This window comes from Saccopteryx bilineata, chromosome 2 (assembly GCF_036850765.1).
Source record: "Saccopteryx bilineata isolate mSacBil1 chromosome 2, mSacBil1_pri_phased_curated, whole genome shotgun sequence".
Taxonomy (NCBI): domain Eukaryota; kingdom Metazoa; phylum Chordata; class Mammalia; order Chiroptera; family Emballonuridae; genus Saccopteryx; species Saccopteryx bilineata.
In genome coordinates, this window is record NC_089491.1 from 169,614,921 (window position 1) to 169,639,162 (window position 24,242).

General features: G+C 47.5%; 2 protein-coding genes and 1 long non-coding RNA gene across 5 annotated transcripts; 1 reads left to right on the plus strand and 2 right to left on the minus strand.

The window, feature by feature from the left end:
- Positions 1–899: 899 nt before the first annotated feature.
- On the minus strand, positions 900–2,012 carry LOC136324897 (uncharacterized). The gene is made up of 2 exons (XR_010729160.1): positions 1,875–2,012; positions 900–1,082 (listed from the first exon to the last, which is right to left on the minus strand). It is a non-coding gene; the product is annotated as an uncharacterized lncRNA (long non-coding RNA).
- On the plus strand, positions 1,875–19,077 carry GLS2 (glutaminase 2). 3 transcript variants are annotated; one of them, XM_066258391.1, is made up of 18 exons: positions 1,875–2,205; positions 7,389–7,488; positions 7,900–8,021; positions 8,583–8,712; positions 9,101–9,180; positions 9,265–9,428; positions 9,645–9,703; positions 12,361–12,393; positions 12,652–12,710; positions 13,559–13,625; positions 13,776–13,826; positions 13,988–14,164; positions 14,795–14,926; positions 15,040–15,132; positions 15,301–15,362; positions 15,866–15,942; positions 16,225–16,288; positions 18,421–19,077. In XM_066258391.1, exons 1-18 carry the CDS (start codon positions 2,006–2,008, stop codon positions 18,575–18,577), a joined length of 1,827 nt encoding a protein of 608 aa, XP_066114488.1. In that variant the 5' UTR covers positions 1,875–2,005; the 3' UTR covers positions 18,578–19,077. The 3 variants fall into 3 exon arrangements, with proteins under 3 accessions (XP_066114488.1, XP_066114490.1, XP_066114489.1); XM_066258393.1 differs by having other exon boundaries at positions 2,064–2,429; XM_066258392.1 differs by having other exon boundaries at positions 2,064–2,223.
- Positions 19,078–19,211: 134 nt separating this feature from the next.
- SPRYD4 (SPRY domain containing 4) lies at positions 19,212–21,419 on the minus strand. The gene is given in 3 exon segments (XM_066258394.1): positions 19,212–20,871; positions 20,873–20,895; positions 21,243–21,419. Coding segments are annotated over 3 exon segments (657 nt in total). The 5' UTR covers positions 21,355–21,419; the 3' UTR covers positions 19,212–20,349.
- Between the last annotated feature and the right edge of the window lie 2,823 nt (positions 21,420–24,242).

A 24,242-nucleotide genomic window follows, 5' to 3' on the forward strand; every position in this document is an offset into this window, starting at 1 on the left:
TTCTATTCAAAGTTAATTTTGGGAAGAGCTGCATGATGGAGAGACCTTTATAGTCAGAGACTTGGGTCTGATTCCTGCACCTACTACTTATTAACTGGGTTATCTTATTCAAAGGAGTAAATTTTTTTTTGAGAGAGAGAGAGGGAGAGGGACACACAGGGGCAAACAGACAGGAAAGGAGAGAGATGAGAAGCATCAACTTGTAGTTGTGACACTTTAGTTATTCATTGATTGCTTTCTCATATGTGCCTTGACTGGGAGCAGGGGGTGGGGTACTCCAGGTGAGCCAGTGAACCCTTGCTCAAGCTAGCAACCTTGGAATTCAAGCCAGTGACCTTTAGGCTCAAGCCAGTGACCATGGGATCATGTCTATGATCCCACAGTCAAGCTGGCAACCTTGGGCTTTTGAACCTGGGTCCTCAGCATCCCAGGCTGATGTTCTATCCACTGCTTCACCACTTGGACATAGTTTCCTCATCTTCAAAATAGAACTAACAACTACTTTGCATGCTTCTGGTAAGAGGAAAATGCAGACTATATAAAGGTTGGCAAGCCGTAAACACTAGATAATAGCTGTTATTTACATGACTTTTTACTAAATATAGATGCTGTGTTAGGCTTTGTGCAGATACAAGTGAATATTCTCTTAGCAACAAATGATAAAATTCCTGAATGTGCTGAGTTTTCAAAATTCTTTTTGTGCATCAATTCTTTTTATTCCCTGGCCTAAGGAACACAGGGGCAAGCAATTAAAATAGCTAAAATTTTGGAAGTACTTAACAGTTTATAAAATATTCAAAGGCTCAAAATGAAGAGTCCCTGATTCCTAAACAACCACAAAATAATTGGTAAAGATAAGAGAACTGACATCTTAGTGAAAGAATGAGACGGCACTCGAATTCCAGGTGTGCAGACTTTATTAGAGGAGAAAGACCTGCTGGGGTACTCCTCCGGGAAGAAGGGCCCCCAAAACCGAGGTAAAATTTTATAGGGTTGGGGATAGCCTGGAGCAAGGGTGTGCTGGTATGTTCGGCTTTCTGGAATACTCCTCTTCTAAGAGATTGACCAGCTTCCTGGAGTTCCTTTGTTCCAGGGGCGATTGTCCAGTAATGAAGGGTGGGGTCAGGCAGCCAAGCAGAACAGCAAAAGGGCAGTTGTAATTCATGTATCTATCACTTAGCAACCACCAGGGTGCACTTTTCAGTCTCCTGACCTCCCTAGGGTGCCTGGGGAGCTGTTTCTGGTCAGGTACTTTCTGGCTGTTTGACTCTTAACTCACCAACACCACCTGCCAGAGACTTAAGTATTTGGCCCCTATGATGCCAGCAGGTGGGTTACTGAGTGCCAACTCTGGCCTTCCAATGTCTCTAAGTGGCCTCTTAAACAAGGCTCATTCTTATTGAAGTACTGTGAGGAAACGTTTTCCTCTCTGAGAATTCCATCTTTCTGACCCCGCTGCATTCTCCCATGGTCTCGGGGCTCGCCAGGCTTAGCAATCGCTCAGCCACGCTTTTCCGGCTCTCCGCGCGTGCTCCCACGGCCGGCCAACCACAACGAGCCTCAGCGCGGAGCAGTCCGCTGGCCTTTGCGGTCAACCCACCTCCTTGCACTCATTGGATAGGTTCTCCCTTTCCCTGCCCCCAAGCTTTTTGCTCCCTCAATGATTGGACCTGGCCATTGTCCATCACAACTCTCAGGCACCGCCCTCTTCTCACGACGCATTGATACCCTCCTCCCGTTTTCTTCCCTAACCAGGGAACTTCTCACCCATCCCCAGCCCAGCGGGAATCGGGGGCACCTGACAGTGACCTGTGCCTTATAGGGGCAGGCCCCGCCTCCTGCTACAATCCCACCCACCTAGCCCAGCTCCTCACCTCCCAGGTTTTGCACTCCATCACAGAGGTCCCGCCACCTATCTTCGCCTCAATTCCTCTGCTCCTCCTTCCAACCCCGGTTCAGACGCGCTGGGAGCTCTGGCAGAACAGGCGGGCGACGTGCAAGGGGGATGCGCTCCTTGAGGGCTCTGCAGAATGCGCTGAGCAGGGCGGGCAGTAACTTTCGGCGGGGAGGCTGGGGTCACCTGAACCGGAGCCCCCTCCTTGGCGGGGGCGATCGGCACCACCTCAGTGAGGCCGCGGCGCAGGGCCGGGAGACGCGGCACAGCCGGGAAACGCTGCATAGCCACCAGCCGCAGCACCCGGATCAGTAAGGCTTGCGCGACGGGTAGGGAAAAGGCTCCCATTTACTAGCTCCCAAGTCCCATTCCTCGGGAGCGCATCTCACCTTCCCTCTCCTCTCCTTGCTCACTAGTCTGAGATGCCTTTTCCTTTAGATTTGGGGCTTTGGGTCCGCCGCACTCGGGCGGTAAAATGCTGTCAGCCCGGGAGGGTGTTTGGTCAGGTGGGTCCTTGGGATGGTGCCTGTCCAAGGTACGTACCTAAATGGGAACGTAGATACACGGGGTGTTTCTCAGTGCACGTGTCCGAGTGCAGGGCCGTGTGCACACCACCCAGCCTCACCCTCCCTCTTCTCCCCGATCCGCATGTGTATTTAAGGGGATGCATGGGTATGCAACAGCCTCTTGCCTCGAGTCGCGCTGTACTTGGGTCTGTCAGTGTGGTGTGTCTGTGTTTTCGGCGTGTAATAATATATAATGCGCATGTATTATTGGTGCGCAAGCACGTGCGTGTTACCGGTTTTGTGTCGTTTGTGTAAGTGTTGGGTGTGTGAGTTATCAGGGCTCTGTAATCTGTGAATAAGAGCTCTGTAATCTGTGAATAAGGGTAGTTTTCCAGTTGATTGTTGAATGAGGAAAATCTTTATAATGAAGGGGAGCGGGGTCATAAGACACAGATTTCCCAAACCAGAGTCCATCGGGTCCCTTATTTGCGCTGCTCAGGCTTACTGATGTAAGGGGCTCTCTCTCTTCCCTTGGGCTCTTATTCTGCCAGAGAGGCTGCACCTCTAACCCTCCACCCAGTAACACTTGTTTGCTGAGCCTCTTTTCTCCCTACGAGACACAGAAAGAGCAGAGCAGGAAATTTTACCACTCCAGAAGTCAACATTGACACTTTCCAATCGCCCCCACCCTATTATAGCAGGAACAGGAAATGGCCCATCTGCCCTGTCATTAACATCTACTATGACTTTCAGAAAGGCATGCGTACCATAATTAAAGTAGCCAGACAGACATAACACTACCTCACCACCACTGGAGTCCCTGTCCCAACAGGTAGCAGACCAATAAGGTATTACTTATTTATTAATAATAATTATTGTGCTGTATGTACTTTTCCATCAGTCTCAAAGAGACATGGAACGTTTTTAAATTTTTTTACTAATTAAAAACATTGATTAATATTTCTCTCTTCCTCTCTTTCTAAAATCAGTTTGTTGTACCACCTACTTATGCATTCCCTGGTTAAAAATTTTTTTATTTTATTTGTTAATTTTAGTGAGAGAGGGAAGGAGTAATAGACAGGAACATTGAACTGTTACTGTATGAGCCCTGACTGGGGTTTGAACTGGCAACCTCTGCACTTCAGGATGATACTCTAACCAACAAAGCTATTGGGTCAGGGCTGCCTGGTTGATTGTAGTATGTGCCCTGACGAAGAATGAAATCTGTAACCTTGGAGTATCAGGACAATGCTCTAACCACCTGAGCTACCCAGCCAGGGCAAACATGGAACATTTAAACTTTAAAGAATAAGCCCTCTCTCCCCTGATCTACTCCCCCCAACTTTCACCAAATAATTGCCATAGGAGAAATGGCAGTGGAAGAGAGCAAAGGCTTAACCTCCCTCACCCTTACTCCCTCACACTTTCTTTGGGATGGGGAGCAAGAGGTGTCCCTGATCCCCTGCCTCCTTTCCTTTTCCAGTGGAGTCAGGTGATAGGAGTGTTTTTAGGAAGCTTGATCTCCTGCCTATGACTGCCTATGCCCAGAGACTTTGCTAATGGCCTTGGACTGATGCTCCCATTGGCAGAAGGAGTTGAGAGCACTGGAGAGGGATGGGCTCTGGGAGAATGACATTGTGAGGGGGAGGGGTTCTTGTATTGGAAGTAAGGAGCACAGCAAAGAGAAAATGCTGTTGTTCAGGGTATTGCTTGTTTATAATATTTAGCTGTATTGTATTTTTAATTATAAAAGAAAAACAAGATAAACAAAACATCCAGGAAAAAAGATCCCAATATTAGAGGTAGCCAGTTAATTTTGTGATATATAAACATCTATATCCTATATATGTATATATAAAATTTAACAAAAATAGGATTATAGCATTCATATTCTTTGGTAATCTGTATTTTCCATTTATGAAGGGCTTTTAATATCATTGAATGTGTGTATACGATATTGTCATTTTTTAATTAATTTTTTTTGCAAGAGGACAAGGGATAGATAGACAGGACAGACAGGTAGGGAAAGAGATGAGAAACATCAACTCATACTTTCAGCACCTTAGTTAAATTCATTGATTGCTGTCTCATATGTGCCTTGACCTGGGGGCTCCAGCAGAGGGAGTGACCCCTTGCTCAAGCCAGTGACCTTGGACTCAAGTCAGCAACCATGAGGTCATCTCTATGATCCCACACTCAAGCCGGCGACCCCACGCTCAAGCTGGTGAGCCCATGCTCAAGCCAGATGAGCTTGCGCTCAAGCTGGCCACCTCAGGCTTTTGAACCTGGGTCCTCTGTCTCGCAGTCCGATGCTCTATCCACTGCACCACCACCTGGTCAGGCTGATATTTTAATGGCTGCCATTTTAAGATTCTATTGTATGAAGTATCATAATTTAACCAATATTCAGTTTACTTACTATATATTCTTGTGCACTTGTTCAATTATTTCTTTTTTTTTTTTTAGAGACAGAGAGTGAGTCAAAGAGAGGGATAGATAGGGACAGACAGACAGGAACGGAGAGAGATGAGAAGCATCAATCATTAGTTTTTCACTGTGCGCTGCAACACCTTAGTTGTTCATTGATTGCCCTCTCATATGTGCCTTGACCGTGGGCCTTCAGCAGACTGAGTAACCCCTTGCTCAAGCCAGCGACCTTGGGTTCAAGCTGGTGGGCTTTTGCTCAAACCAGATGAGCCTGTGCTCAAGCTGGCGACCACAGGGGTTTTGAACCTGGGTCCTCTGCATCCCAGTCCGACGCTCCATCCACTGCGCCACCGCCTGGTCAGGCATTGTTCAATTATTTCTTAAATTGCTAGGAAGTTTTGCTCTTTAGATATATCTGTCATTGATATTTTGTATAACCATCTACTAGAGATATTTTATGCATATATTAGCAAATACATGTTGATATTATTAAGGCTTGGGATATATTCAGTGGTATGGCATTATTTCTGTCTTTCTTTAGCTTCTGGCAGATAGACCTGCCCTCAAAGTGTTCCTGTATACTTTCCTTCTTGAGTTATTCCTAAGATATATTTTTCCTCCCTTCCTCTGTCACCACATAAATCCTCACTTCCCTTGAACTTCCTCAGAAACAGAGGAAAATGTCCCTGTCTTGGTATTCCTCCTCGAACAAAATACATATACACACATGCCTAATCTATGCCAAACTTCTGGAGAGGCTTTTTATTTTTGCTTTTTTGTTTGTTTTGTTTGTGTTTTTTTGTGTGTGTGACAGAGACAGAGAGAGGGACAGATAGGGACAGATAGACAGCAAGGGAGAAAGAAGCATCAATTCTTTTTTGCAGCTCCTTAGTTCATTGGTTGCTTTCTCATATGTGCCTTGATGGGGGGCTATAGCAGAGTGAGTGACCCCTTGCTCAAGCCAGTGACCATGGGGTCAAATTTATGATCCTTCACTCAAGCCAGTGACCCCATGCTCAAGCTGGTGAGCCCACGCTGAAACCAGATGAGTCCGCATTCAAGCTAGATGAGCCTGCACTCAAGCCAGCAACCTCGGGGTTTCAAATCTGGGTCCTTTGTGCCCCAGTTTGATGCTCTACCCATTGTGCCACTGCCTGGTCAAGCTCTGTTAACATATTAATAGGAGAACTTTTGAAGACCAAGAAGTCTTCAGTACCTGGAATTTTAAGTATTATAAGCCAGCTAGAGAGAATTTAGGGAACAAAACTTCCTGGAAATTTAACTATTTAATTCTTTATTGAAGACCCATTATGTGCTAAGGACTTTCCTCAATGCTAGAAAGACAAAAATACATAAAACACAAAGAGCTAACAGTAGAACAAGGGAGATTCTTCTGTCAATAAGATGGTTTATTGTCATACCAGCAGCATAGCAAAATCTGGAAGGGGGGAAGCCTTTACAGTGTTAGTAACATTTGATCAGGACTTGAAGGATGAGCAGAACTGTGCAATGTGAAGGAAAAAATTTCAGTGCACAAGTTTCAGCATAAGCAAAGGCCAGGAAGCCTGACGGTGCCTGGCCCGTTTGGAGAACCGCCTGGCATACCTGGAGTGTGGGGGCATGGTGAAAAATAGGCAAAGAGTGTTGGCAGGTTCTAAAGAGACTTCAATGCCACACTAAGAAATAAGAACTTACTTTGTAAGCACTAGGGAGCTATCAAAGGTTTTTGAGTAAAGAAATAATATTTGAGTTCTAGAGAGATAACTGATGCATGTGGAAGATGGGATGGAAGTCAAGAAAGTGAGTCTAGTACTGTTAGGTGACAGACAATAAGGAGCTGATGATAAGGAAGCATGATTTACCAAGCATCTACCTTGAGAAAGGCAGCTTTTTATGGCATGTTATGTTGATGAAGCTTTACATCACCCAAGTAAAGCAGACATTACTACCCTTATTTTATAGATGAGGAAGCAGGTTCAGCAGTATTAAATAACCTTACTGTCCATATTAAGATCACACAACCATTAAGAGGCAAACACTGGTCCTTTCTACTATACCATGCTGGCAAAGGGAAAGAGAAGAAAAGAGGATGCATTTGAGATATTATAGAGGTGGATTCATCCAATGTTGTTTACCAACTGAGCATGGATATAAAGTATGGGAATTATCAAAATGTGTCCGTGTTCCCAGCTTGGCACCTGAATGAGTGGTAACACTATGAACCCAGATGGAAACACAAGAAGAGGAGCACCAAGGGAGGAGGTGAAATGATCTTACAGTTGGACATGTTGAGTTTGTGGTGCGTATGAGACATCTAGAAATGGATGTGTCTGAAAGCAACTCAAAGTAAAGGTCTAAAGATCAGAAACAAAAACACTAGGGAGTAAAATTTAAGACTTCTCAGGACAGATGTGAAAGTTGGAATTATGAGGATAGATCAGATAGCTCAGGGAAGAGGCCTAGAGTGAAGACACCTAATAATAAATAAGCCCATGTTCCAGGAGGAGCAGCAAGGAGCAGTTCTCAGGCTACTCTTCTCCCCTGTTTCTGTCCCCAAACAGTGATTCTTCAGAGAGTGGCATGCTGTCCCGCTTGGGTGATCTGCTCTTCTACACTATTGCTGAGGGACAGGAACGAATCCCTATCCACAAATTCACTACTGTAAGTTCCTCTCTGCCTGCTCAGAACCCTAATATCTTGGGATCTCTTGAGTGTGGAGAAAGGAGGAGAGGACAGTGCAGGGCAGTGAACAATGGGCTGTTTTATGAGGATGAAGAATCTGATGAGACAATCTCATCCTGCCCCAGGGCGGTCAGATTAAACTCTCTGATTCAACCCATCATCTTGTTTTGGGACATTGACCCAAGGGGTTCAGAAATCAGATGGCTTGATAAAAAAGACTAGGAAACCCCCATTAACCCTCAAAGCTACTCCATTCCCTCCTTTATTAGTCTGCAAACCCATTTGTTACACTTAATGTAGTCATTGGGGTTGAGCTCATTGTTATCCATTGGGAAAGACTGGATTACTGTCCCTGTAGCTGACTTTACCAGCTTCTTCTTTACCCTAAAGGCACTGAAGGCTACTGGACTGCAGACCTCAGATCCTCGACTCCGGGACTGCCTGAGCCAAATGCGCCGCATGGTTCGCGAGTCCAGCAGTGGTGGCCTCTTAGACCGAGATCTCTTCCAAAAGTGAGGGCCCCAGAAACAAAAGCACTGCTCTCAAAACTGTCTTGGACATAGATTATAACAGCAGGGATCTTGGGGATCAGATAGTTCAACCCCTTATTTTATTTTATTACTTACTTATTACACAAGTTACACACGAGTATGTATATAATCGTTATGAGTTCAATATAGAAATACATGTTCTCTTTTCCCTGTCTCCCCATCCCAGTTCCATTATTAACAGATTAGTGGGTGTCTTTTAGATAATGTCCTATGCATTTACATACATATAGGAATATATGTGAATGTGCTTATATGATTTAGGATTTTTAAAATATAAAGATGACCTACTATACATTTTATTCAGCTACTTATTTTTCTTGGGATATCTTTCCACATTATTCCAACTCCTCATTCAAGAAACTTGAGACCCAAAAAGATAATGTGGTGTGCCAAAGGTCACACAGCTGTTGGTCCCAAACCTGATGACCACTCACACTTTCTTTATTCCCAATTTCCATGGCTCCAGAGTGAGTCACAGCTGCATTTCTCCAGCTCCCTAACCCACTCATGTCTGGGATCCAGGTGTGTGAGCAGCAACATTGTGCTCCTGACCCAGGCATTCCGAAAGAAGTTTGTCATTCCTGATTTTGAGGAGTTCACGGGCCATGTGGATCGCATCTTTGAAGATGCCAAAGAGCTGACTGGAGGCAAAGTGAGGGCCAGGGGACTAAGGGAGGGGCAAGGGCTCTGGGCCAGATAAACTTTGTTTCTTAGATCTCCTGGGGCTGGGAATCCAATGGATGAGAGATGAGAAGCAGGACTTCTAAAAATGGGGACAAGGGCTTTATGTATTTCTATACATGTGATTTCTAGAGCCAGCGAGGGAATCTTGAGATTTTTATGGGAACATTTGGCATAAAGACTGAATAAAACTTTGAAAGAGACCTATAGGGTAACTAAGACTAAAAAGCAGAAAGGGAAGCTGACCCCGGAATCCTCCTGCTAGGAGCAGCAACAGAAAGATAGACGTCTTAGGTGTCTCTGGGAACGACATCCATATTTCCATTCTGTCCCTGTTTTCTCTATCCACTCCTGGCCAGGTGGCAGCCTACATCCCTCAGCTGGCCAAGTCAAATCCAGATCTGTGGGGCGTCTCCGTGTGCACGGTGGATGGTCAGCGGTGAGCTCTGGGGGAGAGAAAGGGGAGGCTGGGCACAAGTGCAGCCTATATGGCCGAACTCTCACGGCAACTATCTACCTGCAGGCACTCCGTGGGCCACACGAAGATCCCCTTCTGCCTGCAGTCCTGTGTGAAGCCCCTCACCTACGCCATCTCGGTGAGCACCCTGGGCACTGACTACGTGCACAAGTTTGTGGGCAAGGAGCCCAGTGGCCTGCGCTACAACAAGCTCTCCCTCAATGAGGAAGGTGAGCACTGCCACAGCTCAGACCAGGCTCATAAATGCCCCTTCTTACCCCCACCCCCACCATTTTTCTGTTTGTTTCTTTGCCTTTCCTGATTAGCTCTGTCACTCCATCCTCCCAGCAAAGAACTCTTTGTAGTCTAGCCTGCAGAATGTGCGGGCTGTAAACAAGGTTTTTCTCAGTGGCTGATAAGACATTGGGTGGTTTGTGTTTCCCCAGGAATCCCCCATAACCCCATGGTCAATGCTGGTGCCATTGTCGTGAGCTCCCTGATTAAGGTCAGTTCCCCTCTAACCTTCTCTAAACCCCCTTTTTCCTATATCCCTCCTCTCTGTCCAGCTCTCCAGGGAGACTGGTAGAGCCTTGATTCCTTTGAGGATCCTCCGAAGAATAGTAAGGGTATATATTATGTTGAGGATGTTAGTAAAAGGAATTGTACCCCTGCCCCCACCCATGAGTCTGGAGCCCAGAGCTTCCTGGCCCTTAGAGAAGTGAGCAGGTCCTCACCCCTGCTATGACCAAGGGATAAATGCCAGACACAGGGGGAGGACAGCACTATTAGGTGCTGATTGGCCACTTCTGGGTGAGGGACACATGGAAGGAAGGTTGAAAATGGCCAGGACAGGGCAGCTATTCACGTCACCCAGAACTGTGAGTTGGCCTTGAGCAAGGGTGTCAGGCTGACTTGTCAGCTGTAGGTCTCCCAGGGTTTGAGCAAGAACCTGAGAGCAATGTGGGCAGCAATACTCCAGAGCCAATCACAGCCCCTCCTGGGAAGGTGGTGTTAGGACTTAGGTATCAGAGTCCCTGTAGTGTTGACACTATAGTTGACAAGTGCAGGAAGCAATGGGGGTTGGGGCACACCAGGCTCAAGCCCTTCCCTTGCTCTGGGATATCTTTACAGCTCTGTCTGGGACCTGCCTCACCCATTCCCATCTAAGCAGACCCTATTGGACTTACCTCTCAGCTAAAATCTTTAGCTTTATTTCAATTATCAATATAATAGATATATGTGAATATTATAGTATATGTAACCCACACCCTCATTCCGTTCCTGTCACTCCAGTCTTGGAGATGGCTGTGGGAGTGAGAGAAAGGACAGAGTGAGCTCCAGCACAGAGTATAAGGGTGGGGATAGGATCAAGAATAGAGGTGGGGTTTGGGGACAGGGTTAGAATCAGGAAAACGAAAATGGGGTTTGGGGATGAATGTTGGAATTGAGAATGGAAGTGGCCCTGGCTGGTTGGCTCAGTGGATAAGATAGTGTCGGCCTGGCATGTGGGCAGCTGAGGTTCAGTCTCCGGTCAGGGCACACATGAGAAGTGACCATCTGCTTCTCTTCCCCTCCTTCTCCCCCTTCTCTGTCTCTTCGCCTCACAGAGTGGTTTGACTGGTTCAAGCATCGGCTGGGTGCTGAGGACAGCTCAGTTGATTCAAGCATCGGCCCCAGAGCGGGGTTGCCGGTGGATCCCGGTCAGGGCACATGTGGGAGTCTATTTCTCTTCCTCTCACTTAAAAAAAACAACAAAAAACAAAAAGGGAATAGAAGTAGGACTGAGACTCAGGGATGAGTGAGGCTTATAGATGAGGTGAGGTTATTTGTATTCATTACTTAATAATAAAATCTAAATGGTTTGGTTTTAAGGTCACTAGATATGCATGGATAAAAAGGTCTCAGTTGCTTTTGTCTTTTTTGTTGTTGTTAAGGTGAGAGGAGGGGAGATAGTAAGGCAAACTTCCGCATGCGCCCTGACCAGGATCTGTCAGGCAACCCCATTTGGGGTTGATGTGTACCAAGCTATTTTTAGCGTCTGAGACTGATGTGCTCCAAGGGAGCTATCCTGTGGCTCAAACCAAGCGAGCCACTGACTGTGGGAGGGAAAAAGGGAGAGAAGGGGGGCAGAGAAGCAGATGGTTGCTTCTCCTGTGTGCCTTCACCAGAATCAAACCCGGGATGTGCATATGCTGGGCCGATGCTCTATCCATTGAGCCACCAGCCAGGGCCCTCAGTTGTTTTTTTAAAAAAGAAAAATGTAATTGTAAAATGTAACAGTTTCCTAGTAGCAAAACCATTCTAGCCTGACCAGGCGGTGGCGCAGTGGATAGAGCGTCGGACTAGGATGCCGAGGACCCAGGTTCGAGACCCCGAAGTTGCCAGCTTGAGCGTGGGCTCATCTGGTTTGAGCAAAAGCTCACCAGTTTGGACCCAAGGTCACTGACTCAAGCAAGGGGTTACTCGGTCTGCTGAAGGCCCACGGTCAAGGCACATATGAGAAAGCAATCAATGAACAACTAAGGTGTCGCAATGAGCAACGAAAAACTAATGATTGATGCTTCTCATCTCTCTGTTCCTGTCTGTCTGTCCCTATCTATCCCTCTCTCTGACTCTCTCTCTGTCTCTGTAAAAAAAACAACAACAAACCATTCTAACACTTTAACTGACCCTTCCTTTTTTTTTTTTTTTTTTTTTTTTTTTTTGCATTTTTCTGAAGCTGGAAATGGGGAGAGACAGACAGACTCCCGCATGCGCCCGACCGGGATCCACCCAGCACGCCCACCAGGGGGCGACGCTCTGCCCACCAGGGGGCTATGCTCTGCCCATCCTGGGCGTCGCTATGTTGCGACCAGAGCCACTCTAGCGCCTGAGGCAGAGGCCACAGAGCCATCCCCAGCGCCCAGGCCATCTTTGCTCCAATGGAGCCTTGGCTGCGGGAGGGGAAGAGAGACACAGAGAGGAAGGAGAGGGGGAGGGGTGGAGAAGCAGATGGGCGCTTCTCCTGTGTGCCCTGGCCGGGAATTGAACCCAGGACTTCTGCACGCCAGGCCGATGCTCTACCACTGAGCCAACCAGCCAGGGCCTTAACTGGCCCTTCTGATCCTCCTCAGTCTTCCTCCTAGGCTTGGAATACTGATGACACTCTTTCTGTTTTTGCAGATGGACTGTAACAAAGCAGAGAAGTTTGATTTTGTAAGTTTCCTTGCTGCTCCGCACCTGGCTGCTTTTCTCCATGGCATGTTGTTGTCCTCTCCAGCCGCCCCAGTGCCTGGCTCTAACCCCACTTTGATGGTACACCCATCTAGAAGCCTTATTTCCAGAGGTGGGGGGATCTCCTGGCCTCAGAGAAGAAAGCCAACTGAAGTCCTTGCTGGGATAAGGACTGAGAAGTTAAGAGTTAGTCTTGTGTTTAGTAGGGGTCCTCACTCACATGCCCTGTTTCTCTTCTAGGTGTTGCAATATCTGAATAAAATGGCTGGAAATGAATACATAGGTTTCAGCAATGCCACGTAAGGCCTTGTTCGCAGAATGGGCTGAATGCATTGTGTGGGGCGAGGATGGGGAGGGATGATAGACTCTTAGGAGGAAGAAGTCCCAGGGGAATATTGGCCTCCCAACCTCCACTCGGCCCCCTTTCATTGACATTTGTTTACTCTGTAAAAGGATTTGCTCCATTTCTATTTAGTATTTAGTGAGTGAGGAGGTCTTGCCAAGCCTCTCAAAGCCAAAAACCACTAGTTTTCCTGGACTAGATGACTAGATAATTTGGGTTTTCTTTTTCTACATTTTATAATAATGCTCTGCCCAGTACTTGCTAGTGTCCAGAAGTTTCTCAGTATTACTGTGAGAATTTATAAAGGGGCTTATTTAATTTAATATTTACGATCTAGGCCCTGGCCGGTTGGCTCAGTGGTAGAGCGTCGGCCTGGCATGCAGGAGTCCTGGGTTCGATTCCTGGCCAGAGCACACAGGAGAAGCACCCATCTGCTTCTCCACCCTTCCCCCTCTCCTTCCTCTCTGTCTCTCTCTTCCCCTCCTGCAGCCAAGGCTCCATTGGAGCAAAGTTGGCCTGGGCACTGAGGATGGCTCTGTGGCCTCTGCCTTAGGTGCTAGAATAGCTCTGGTTGCAACAGAGCGACATCCCAGAAGGGCAGAGCGTCGCCCCCTGGTGGGCATGCCGGGTGGATCCCGGTTGGGCGCAGGCAGGAGTCTGTCTGACTGCCTCCTGGTTTCCAACTTCAGAAAAATATAAAAAAAAAAAATTTACGATCTAGTTCGGTCTCTCTCAGGGAAGGTATTTTTTCCTTCTCACACTCACCCTTCAAACATCAAGTGCTGAATTGGTCGTTTGCTTCAGATTCCAGTCAGAGAAGGAAACGGGGGATCGGAATTATGCCATTGGCTATTATCTGAAGGAAAAAAAGGTAACTGCGAGAGGCTGGTAGAGCAATCCCTGGGAATTCTGTGGCTGGGATAAGGGCAGCTGGGGTTGGGGACTTGGGCTAAGATCCTGGCTGTGGAAAGGGGCTATTGATGGCCTAAAGAGAAATGCTCTCCCCTCTTCTTTCTTGCAGTGCTTTCCTAAGGGGGTGGACATGATGGCTGCACTTGATCTCTACTTCCAGGTAAGCCAACACTGCCGTTCTCCTCAGGGCCACAGGATGTTCCTCTCCAGAAACACCAGGGGAACTTGTTGAAAGATCAGGATGCCAAGAATGTTGTTCTATGTCCAAGAGCACAGTGTTCAGGTCCACACCACATCCTCCCCTCTGCCTTGTTTCCATAGCTGTGCTCCGTGGAAGTGACCTGTGAGTCAGGCAGTGTCATGGCAGCCACTCTGGCCAATGGTGGGATCTGCCCCATCACAGGAGAGAGCGTGCTGAGTGCTGAAGCAGTGCGCAACACCCTCAGCCTCATGCACTCCTGCGGCATGTACGACTTCTCAGGCCAGTTTGCCTTCCATGTGAGTGTTCCCGGCCCTCTGTCTCCACTGGCCGTGAGCCCATAGCCAAGAAGAGAGGACATTGAGTCTCTAGAGGTACAGAGGTGGCAGTTTGTTCCTGCCTCTCATTCACTAACTTCCAGCCAAGCAATTAGGCCAAGAATCCCTAGGGATTTGTTAGACTTATCAGGTTCCTCAAGCACATAAACACATGATGTTGTAGCTTCTGAACCATTCCTCTGCCACCCTTCTCATGGCTGGGGCTTCTCTGAGTTTCAGTTTAGATGTCACTTCCAAAGAGAAGCTTTTCTGACCACCATCTCTCAAGTAAAGCTCCCTCCCACTTCTTTCTCTATCCCTTCTTTCTACTTCTTTTCTTTTGTTACCATAAGCTGTGATTATTTTTCTGTTTACCTACTTACTGTCTATCTCCTACTATCAGAATGTAAGTTAAATGAGAGGCTTTGTTCTAGCCCTAGCATCAGTCACAGAGTGAATACAATAAATACTTCCTTACTGAAGCCATGAATTTAAGGGTGGCAGGGGAGGACAGGAGTAAGAAAAGCTAATTAACAAGCCTTGCTCGTGTAGTCATTTGGGACAGACTTGGAGCCCCTCTAGCTCATCCTCAGTTTCAACTTTGTCCCCAAGGTGGGCCTGCCAGCCAAGTCAGCTGTGTCAGGAGCCATCCTCCTGGTGGTACCCAATGTCATGGGAATGATGTGTCTGTCACCTCCTCTGGACAAGCTGGGGAACAGTCACAGGGGCATCAGCTTCTGCCAGGTGAGGTCCTCTGCATATAGTACTAAATAGTCTTGAATAAGTAACTAAAGCAATTTTTAGCTCCTACTAAGTGCAAGGAATAAGTAAATAATCTCTTTGGCTTACGATTTTAGAAGTTGGTGTCTCTCTTCAATTTCCACAACTACGACAACCTGAGGCACTGTGCCCGCAAGCTGGACCCACGGCGTGAGGGGGGAGAAGTTCGGGTAGGAGAAGCACAGGTGGCTTCTAAGAATATCTGAGAATAGAACATTCCCTAACACCTCAGCGATGTCCTTGCCTAAACATCCATGGAGGAGGGTCACAGGGCAGAACTGGGCATGGGTGGGTTCAGAGTCACCACTACTCTCAAGTGGGTATGATCTGTTTTCCAGAACAAGACTGTGGTCAACCTGTTATTTGCTGCCTATAGTGGTGATGTTTCAGCTCTTCGAAGGTACTTCTGTGACCAAATAAACACTATAAAATACTCCTGGTCAGAGATCTCATGAGGAGTCCTCATAGCAAAATAGCTAAGTGCTTCACCTATAGAGCCAGATCAAATGGATACACACTGCATTTAAATGAGATTTTTCTCCAAGTACCATGCCTGCCATGGGATAAGACCTTAATTAATTGTAGCCACTGTTAAGATTAACCTGGGTCTTAAGAGCAGAAGTGGTAGGTGAAGACCTTGCCTTAAATGGATTACTAAAATCAACAAACATATACTGGGTACCTACCATGGATGGGTAAGCAGTGATGTTTCTGGAACCATCCCACTCCCATCTCTCTGATGTGGGTGTAACAGTCTCATCTGGGTAAGAAAACACAGATTGCACAAGGTTTGTAGACCTTGGCATAAGGTCTAGAACCTACCCAGTCTGGCCCCAGTTCAGAAAAGACAGGAGTAATTCTAGGCTGATTTGGGTTATTCCAGCTGCTTTCCACTACCCTCAGGTTTGCTTTGTCAGCCATGGACATGGAACAGAAAGACTACGACTCACGCACAGCCCTGCATGTTGCTGCAGCTGAAGGTATCTGAAGGTTAAATAGGGAAAGGAGATTGTAGGACCCTTCCTTTCTACTAGGAGAACCCCACACTGGTATGCCTTCAAGGTTCCAGGGGCAGCCACTTGTTTTGTGCAGATGCCCTTCAGTTTGCAGGCTATTATTGGGTGTTGCAGGGAGCAAAATGGAAGAGGCCTCTTCTCTTCCCTTATTGGGTCAGAAGTCCCGCTGCCAAGTGTCTGTACCAATGTTATCACCAAAAGGTCAGGATCTGTACCCTCTCATCTTCCTTCTGCCCATATTCCTAGGACACACTGAAGTCGTTAAATTCCTGATTGAGGCTTGCAAAGTGAATCCTTTTGTCAAGGACAGGTGAGTAGGATTAAGCTAAAAGGGGGTGAGAGGTGGGAAGCAGTTTCTTCACTACCGCCCTCCAGCCACCACTGTTAGCAGTGATTTTCAACCTTTTTTGAGCCGCGGCACATTTTTTACATTTACAAAATCCTGGGGCACACCACCTACCAAAATGACACTCTAACACAGTACATATTATACATATAGTTAATAATATAGTTTCTAAATGTATTTATACTCACTTAGTGTGAAACCTGGGCCTGTTTCGATGAACACAAAAGGGATATCCTGGCAGGAATGGTAGAAAGACACACACGAAGCTCTTCCTCAACAGTTCTCAGTCTCTCTCTGTTTTTAGTTTTTATTGCAGTCAAGCTTGAGAAGCTCAGCTCACATAGATATGTGGTTGAAAACGGGAGCGCTAATAGATACTGGAGCTTTCATCAAGGTTGTGGGTTCAAATCAATTTGGCAAATACTCTATATAGAGACTGGACAAAATCAATTTTAGAAAATGGCCTGACCTGTGGTGGCACAGTGGATAAAGCGTCGACCTGGAATGCTGAGGTCGCCGGTCAAAACCCTGGGCTTGCCTGGTCAAGGCATATATGGGAGTTGATGCTTCCTGCTCCTCCCCCTGTTCTCTATCTTTCCCTCTCTCTCCCCTCTCTAATAAAAATGAATAAATAAAATCTAAAAAAAAAAAAAAAAGCCTGATCTGTGGTGGTGTAGTGGATAAAGTGTCAACCTGGAAACACTGAGGTTGCTGATTCAAACCCTGGCTTGCCTGGTCAAGGCACATATGGGAGTTGATGCTTCCTGCTCCTCCCCCTTCTCTCTCTCTCTCTCTCTCTCTCTCTCTCTCTCTCTCTCTCTCTCCCCCCCTCTCTAAAATGAATAAATAAGTAAATAAAATTATTTTTAAAAATCTGAAAATAAAAAATAAAATAAATCTAAAAAAAAAAGTAAATAGAATATGTTGGGTACTTGTGTAACATCATAAGTCCTCAGAGCATCTCTACTGTCAGATTGAGAAGTTTGCTTTCTAGGTAAGGATTCTGATAAATACTAGAGTTCTCCCTGAGGTTGTGGGTTCAAATCCCATGGTCAGCTGGGTGCAGGGGCCTTGGTTCTGTCTGTTTTGATGGTGTATATAGAGATTTGAGCTCTTTAAGAAGATCACCCTTCAGGAGGCCATATAGATAACATTGTGATGCATTGTATATCACCCTCTGTGGGGGCCTCTTTTAAAAAAAAAAGGTCAAATATCTATATACACCATCAGGATAGACATAACCAGCTGAGGCTGAGGCTGAGGCTGAGGCTGAATCTAGTGGTGGCAACATTTACCTCCAGTCCTGACCAGGATTAGAAATCAGGACCATGGGGAGGAGTAGCAGCTTCAACTACTCGCCGCAGCCCCAGCGGGGACCTTCCTGGGTGTGGATGAGAGGCAGCCTACTATTGGTTCATCGCTAGTGGTCAGGATAAATCCTAGGTGATTGGTCAGTGAGCATTCCCTGTGCCTCCACTCTTCCTGTTGCTGATAGCTGGAAAGATTGTGAGGGGAATGTTTTGTTCAGATGGAGGCGGCTGGCCGGATAAATAGCCTCTGTGGGCTGTATCCGGCACGCGGGCCGTAGTTTGGGGACCCATGTTTAATTTCCCCATGGCACACCTGACCATGTCTCACAGCACACTAGTGTGCTGCGGCACACTAGTTGAAAAACACTGATATAGAACCAAGGCATTCACTATGTCAGTGGTTTTCAGCCACTTGTCCATGGACCAGTGCTTGTCTGCCAGAAATTTTGTGCCAGTCCACGAAACAGTTGCATGAAGATTACAGACCCAATGATCTTATGATCAGGGTAGTTGCCACTTATCAGCCTGTATCATCGATGAAAATACTATTGAGGCTGTCTTAGATATCTTTGGAACTTGTCAGTTATATAGTCTATTAATATTTTTATTAGTTTGGTTATTTTAGAGAATTTTCATTTTATAGTATTGTAATTAAAGAAAAGTGTACAAAATACTAATAATGGTTTTTATTTCTGCCTTAGCGGTCCCTGAAATAACTCTATTTTCACCAGTTCCCAAGTGTAAAAAGGTTGAAAACCACTGCTCTGTCTTCTTTGTTCCTCTCAGGTGGGGTAACATTCCTCTAGATGATGCTGTGCAGTTCAATCACTTGGAGGTGGTGAAACTGCTTCAAGATTACCAGGACTCCTACATCCCCTCTGAAACTCAGGCTGAAGCAGTGGCTGAGGCTCTGTCTAAAGAGAACTTGGAGAGCATGGTGTGACCATGGAGCCTGCACAGCCCCGCTCTAGAAAAGCATGAACTGGCCACATATTTAACCCATAACCATCAAACATGCTATGGAGAGCCGCACTGCTTCAGTGGGGACCAAGACAGGTCAGTGCTTTCTGTGATAGTCAAAATACCCCATTCTCTTGGCAGACAGAGTATAGAGAAGTGCCTCGATGGATACGTGAAGTAGAGCTATCCATGGAGACTAGGCTTCTTCAAGGTATAGCCTAATTGCCTGGCCCACTCAAAACCTTCCCAGGTCCCCTCTTCCTGACCCTGAAGAAACTATGATATATGAGAGAGAGACCAGTGAAGGGGCCCCAGCCACCATGCACATGTATATATCCACAGAGCTATGCATATGTATATTTCCACAGTGCTATACATCTGGCTTTAGTTGTCTGAAGTGATCTGCCCCCCTTGGCCAGGAAACAGATTTTATAGACAGAGAAAGTATTTTGTGCTCAAATAAACTTTAATTACACAAATGATTATTTTTGCTAAACCCAGTTCTTTTCTTTCTCCTTTAAAGGCATTTAGTTACATCACTATAATAAAGGTAAAATAAGATGGAACCACAGGGTCAGACAGCAATACATATTTTACATACCTACTCACCCCACCAGGTTTTCCTCAACCCCTAATACTGCTTTAGGTTCAATGTGTTCTGCCAAGGTGGGGGTGGGAGGTGAGGGCTTGAGTCTGAGTTGGCCCAAAAATGTACTATGCAAGACTCCAGGTCCTCTCCTCCTTCTGGAAGTTCCGAATGTAGCAGAAATGAAGATACAACTTCTCAAAAATAAAGCTTCCAGCCTGACTAGGCAGTGGCACAATGGATAGAGTGTTGGCCTGAGATGCTGAGGACCCAGGTTTGAAACCCAGAGGTTGCTGGCTTGAGCACGCGTCCTCAAGCTTTAGTGTGGGATCACGGACATGCCCTGTGGTCGCTGGCTTGAAGCCTAAGGTTGTTAGCTTGAGCCCAGGGTCACTGACTCAGTTGGAGCCCCCCAGTCAAGGCACATATGAGAGAAATCAATGAACAACTAAGGTGCCACAACTATGATGCTTCCCATCTCTCCCTTCCTGTCTGTCTCTAAAAAATAATAAAGTTCTAGCACTAATTCCATCGATATTCCCCAGTGTCTTTCCTTTTGTTCACGGTTATAACTAGCCCGGTGATTACAACATATTGACCAGGTGTCAGAGGTGTGTGTGGGTCCGGGCAGATGAACTCACTGTGAGGGTAGCTGCAGCTACGTGGGGCTGAGGGTCTTGCTTTGAGGTACTGGGGAAGGAGGGCTCTGGACTGACACAGTACTTCCTGACACAGCCTGAGCTGTGCTTTAGAGAAAGGGTCAAGTCTTTGCCTGCGCCACTCTTCCAGCCAGCGGTAGAAAGGACTTCCTGTGGAGAGATTCATTAGAGCCCCAAGAACAGACAAAAGTTACACGTGGGCAAAGGGAGAGAGGTATCAGAGTAATGAATACATTGGAACATAGCTAAAAAGTGAGACCCCAGGACTGAATAGTCTGAGAAAGGCCTGGGCATAGTCAGGCAGAGAGACTGAAGGAAGCAAGTCAGGGAAAATACATTCATGGTAGCCTAGAAAAATTGGCAGTAGCCTAGCTTTCACAGATAGGAGAGAGGAAAATGACTAAGATACTGCACAGAGGACCCAGCACTGAACTGCGGGAGATAGAGGTCGCTTGAGGCTAAGTTAAAAGGTTTCAGACACTTTCAGAAGGAGGCTGGCCAAAAGCCTGACTAGAGACTCCAGCTCTTGGGCACCTCAAGCCCTGAGTGGGTCAGCAATTCTCCATCCCAAAGGGCAAAGGCAGGTACCACTGGCCCTCGGAAATCTGTCTGCAGTGTACGAACCACAGCAACTCGGCTCACATCCACCAAGCTCAGCTTCTGGGCCTCGTACTCCAGCAGCAGCCCCACCTTCTCTGGTTGCCCAATGCCCTCAATAGGGGCTTTCTCGTTGGCCAACATGGTGTGCCACTGGCGCTGGACAAAGGTGAACACCCAGGAACGATCGTCAACACCGATGCAGCTATCCCGAGAAAGGTCCACATCTGCTACTCCTACCCGGAACTGCTGGGAGCGCGTCACTGTCACCTCCCAGAAGTGCCTGCCGCTGGAGACCGCGGTGTCGGCCAGCACCACTGCCCACTCCCGGAAGCGCTCCACATTCAGGGCCAATGTGGTGGGCTCCAACCCCACCATGCCGTATCTGACACCTGTGTCATCTTTTAAGAGGGCCAGGCTGCTGTGGGTCGTTTTTCTTTTCCAGTTTGAAACTGACGCCTGCGGGTAGAGCAAAGAGATTGGATGATGACACCGGCGAAGAACTCTAGAACGAGTGATAAGATACATTACTTCCCATTTGAAGCAGGCAGTCACGAGATCACGAAGAAAGCAGGAAAGAGTCCGAATGTCAAGCGGACAAGAAAGTGGGGCGTCTTAGTATGGGAGTTACAAGGAGCCGAAAAGCTCGCACCGGTGAAGCCATGGGTTTTAAAGAAACCAGATAGTGTCCTAGGTTAGGTGCCTCAAAACTCAACGCAGATGAGGGAGGGGAAAGGACCCCAGGGGGATCTGGTAATAACAGACAGAAACGATTCTGAGGTAAAAGTAAAAGGAGAAAATCCTACCTCTGCGGGCTTCTGCGGCAGCAACCCCCAATCGTTGGGCTCCCCATCGGCACAGGTACAGCGAACGCTTAATGGGCAGCGCCATTTTACCGCCGGCCTCAGTCACCACCATTAGACCGGAGACTCCACGTGCGCGAGAGACGGTGGCGCAGTGTGATTACGTCAGGGAACCAGCGCCCACCAGGGAGCTGCCATTTTAGTGAATCCTAGGCTGTGGGTACAATTTATTCCACTTCTCTGTGGGGAGGAGCGCTAGTGACGTGTTTTGTTTTGTTTTTTAAGAATTTTTGTTTACTTATTTTTAGAGAGAAGGATAGATAGGGTCAGACAGACAGACAGGAACGGAGAGATGAGAAGCATCAATCATCAGTTTTTCCGTTAGGACACCTTAGTTCATTGATTGCTTTCTCATACGTGCCTTGACCCGGAGTAACCCCTCGCTCGAGCCAGCGACCTTGGGTCCAAGCTCCTGAGCTTTTGCTCAAACAAGAAGAGCCTGCGCTCAAGCTGGTGACCTCCGGGGTCTTGAACCTGGGTCTTACGCATTCCAGTCCGACAGGCTATCCACTGCGCCACTGCCTGGTCAGGTCGCTAGTGACGTTTTAACTAAATAGGATGGTGTGTGTCCATTGGCTGCTGCCATTGTTATGGCCACGCAGGTTATCACTGGATTTGGGCAGACCGTCCAGAAACAGTGGAGCCAAAGAAGGTTGGGCCATTGCATTTATTAAAGTCCGCCGCCTACCGGCAGGCGGACAAACAAACAGAGAGAGCGCTTCTCTTTCCTTCGGAACTCCCAAAGTCCTAACGCATTCTCTAGTTCCACAACCCGGAAAATCTCTGATTCCTCTTGGAATCAAAGGCCTCCACCAGCCTCCACGGAGCCCCCCAAAGCCCCTCAGTGCCAGTTCCACATCTGCACTCCTCCTTCTCTTCCTGCAAAACCCAGGCTGGGGAAAAAAACCCTTCTCCCGCAAACATTAGCCACACAATGGCCCCTACCAAGCTGGAAGGTAGTCAGCAATTTGCAATATGATGCCCTGAGGGCAAGCACCTCAGCCTTTCACAGACTACAGACACAGGGTGCTGCCCAGGCCAATGCAAAAGTGTCACAGTAGAGCTCAGCTCTACGTTGATCAGGCGTCCCTGCTTCGACTTCCCCGTGCAGTGGGACACTCCTGCTTATTAGCAGGGCTGGTAGCCTCTTCGAGACTACTCTTGAGGCAGCTATGAGGATGCTACTGTTAAATCCACCGGAGGAGGCCCTGGCCTGTTGGCTCAGTGGTAGAGCGTTGTCCTGGAGTGCAGGAGTCCCGGGTTCAATTCCCAGCCAGGGCACACAGGAAAAGCGCCCATCTGCTTCTCCACTCCTCCCCCTCTCCTTCCTCTCTGTCTCTCTCTTCCCCTCCCGCAGCCGAGGCTTCATTGGAGCAAGATTGGCACTGGCGCTGAGGATGGCTCTATGGCCTCTGCCTCAGGCGCTAGAATGGCTCTGGTTGCAACAGAGCGTCGCCCCAGATGGGCAGAGCATCGCCCCCTGGTAGGCGTGCTGGGTGGATCCCGGTTGGGCGCATGCGGGAGTCTGTATGCCTCCTGGTTTCCAACTTAAGAAAAATACAAAAAAAAAAAAAAAAAATGCCAGCCCTGGCCGGTTGGCTCAGCGGTAGAGTATCAGCCTAGCGTGAGGAGGACCCGGGTTCGATTCCCGGCCAGGGCACACAGGAGAAGCGCCCATTTGCTTCTCCACCCCTCCGCCGCGCTTTCCTCTCTGTCTCTCTCTTCCCCTCCCGCAGCCAAGGCTCCATTGGAGCAAAGATGGCCCGGGCGCTGGGGATGGCTCTGAGGCCTCTGCCTCAGGCGCTAGAGTGGCTCTGGTCGCAATATGGCGACGCCCAGGATGGGCAGAGCATCGCCCCCTGGTGGGCAGAGCATCGCCCCTGGTGGGCGTGCCGGGTGGATCCCGGTCGGGCGCATGCGGGAGTCTGTCTGACTGTCTCTCCCCATTTCCAGCTTCAGAAAAATGATAAAGAAAAAAAAAAAAAATGCCACCGGAGGAAAGACACGACCGACACATAAGTTAGTTGCAATAATCACACAGGCACCTGACCAGGTGGTAGCACAGTGGATAGAGCGTTGGACTGGGATGCGGAGGACCCAGGTTTGAGACCCTGAGGTCGCCAGCTTGAGCGCAGGCTCATCTGGTTTGAGCAAAGCTCACCAGGTTGAACCCAGGGTCACTGGCTCGAGCAAGGGGTTACTCGGTCTGCTGAAGGCCCACAGTCAAGGCACATATGAGAAATCAATCAATGAACAACTAAGATGTCACAACAAAAAATTAATGTTTGATGCTTCTCATTTCTCCGTTCCTGTCTGTCTCTGTCTATCCCTCTCTCTGACTCTCTCTCTGTCTCTGAAAAAAAAAAAAAAAGATTGGTGATAATACACAGCTAAAAAAATTATTTTTTAAAAAATAATCACATAGGCAATTTATTACTCACAAATCCTTCTGGCATGCCTAGGTACAACTTTAGGGGCCCTATCAGTGTGCTCCTCCCAGCTGGCTTTGGTAAGAGCTCAGAGCGGCATGGATACAGTCCACATCAACGTTGGAGTCTGGGCAACTACTGCAGCAGGGGACCTCTCAGCTTTAGTACCTTTTCTGGCCAATGCCTTCTAACAGGTGTCAATCTATAGGATTATCACCTCAAACCACCTTTTTTGGAGTTCCTCATAGGGAACCCCCTTTATGTCAATTTACTGAAATGTTTACATTAAACCGCTTTTTAAGATGTTCTTATTTTCATTAATTTACAAAGTTAATGTAAATAATACTAAGCCACTTCCTATCTATGTATAACTTCACACACATACTAACTGGGTTCTGCTTGTAAGCCATAGTCTGTTTATCACGGTGATTCCCAACGTGGGGCCCACGCCCTACATGGGGGCAACTCGATAGTTAAGGGGGGCAATTTGAAAATGGACTCGACACGACTTTAA

Coding starts and splice junctions, on each gene's coding strand:
- GLS2 (XM_066258391.1), top strand. CDS start 2,006: ATGCGCTCCTTGAGGGCTCTGCAGAATGCGCTGAGCAGGGCGGGCAGT. Junction 14,165..14,794: donor CAGGCCAGTTTGCCTTCCAT/GTGAGTGTTCCC, acceptor TTTGTCCCCAAG/GTGGGCCTGCCAGCCAAGTC. Junction 15,133..15,300: donor GTGAGGGGGGAGAAGTTCGG/GTAGGAGAAGCA, acceptor TCTGTTTTCCAG/AACAAGACTGTGGTCAACCT.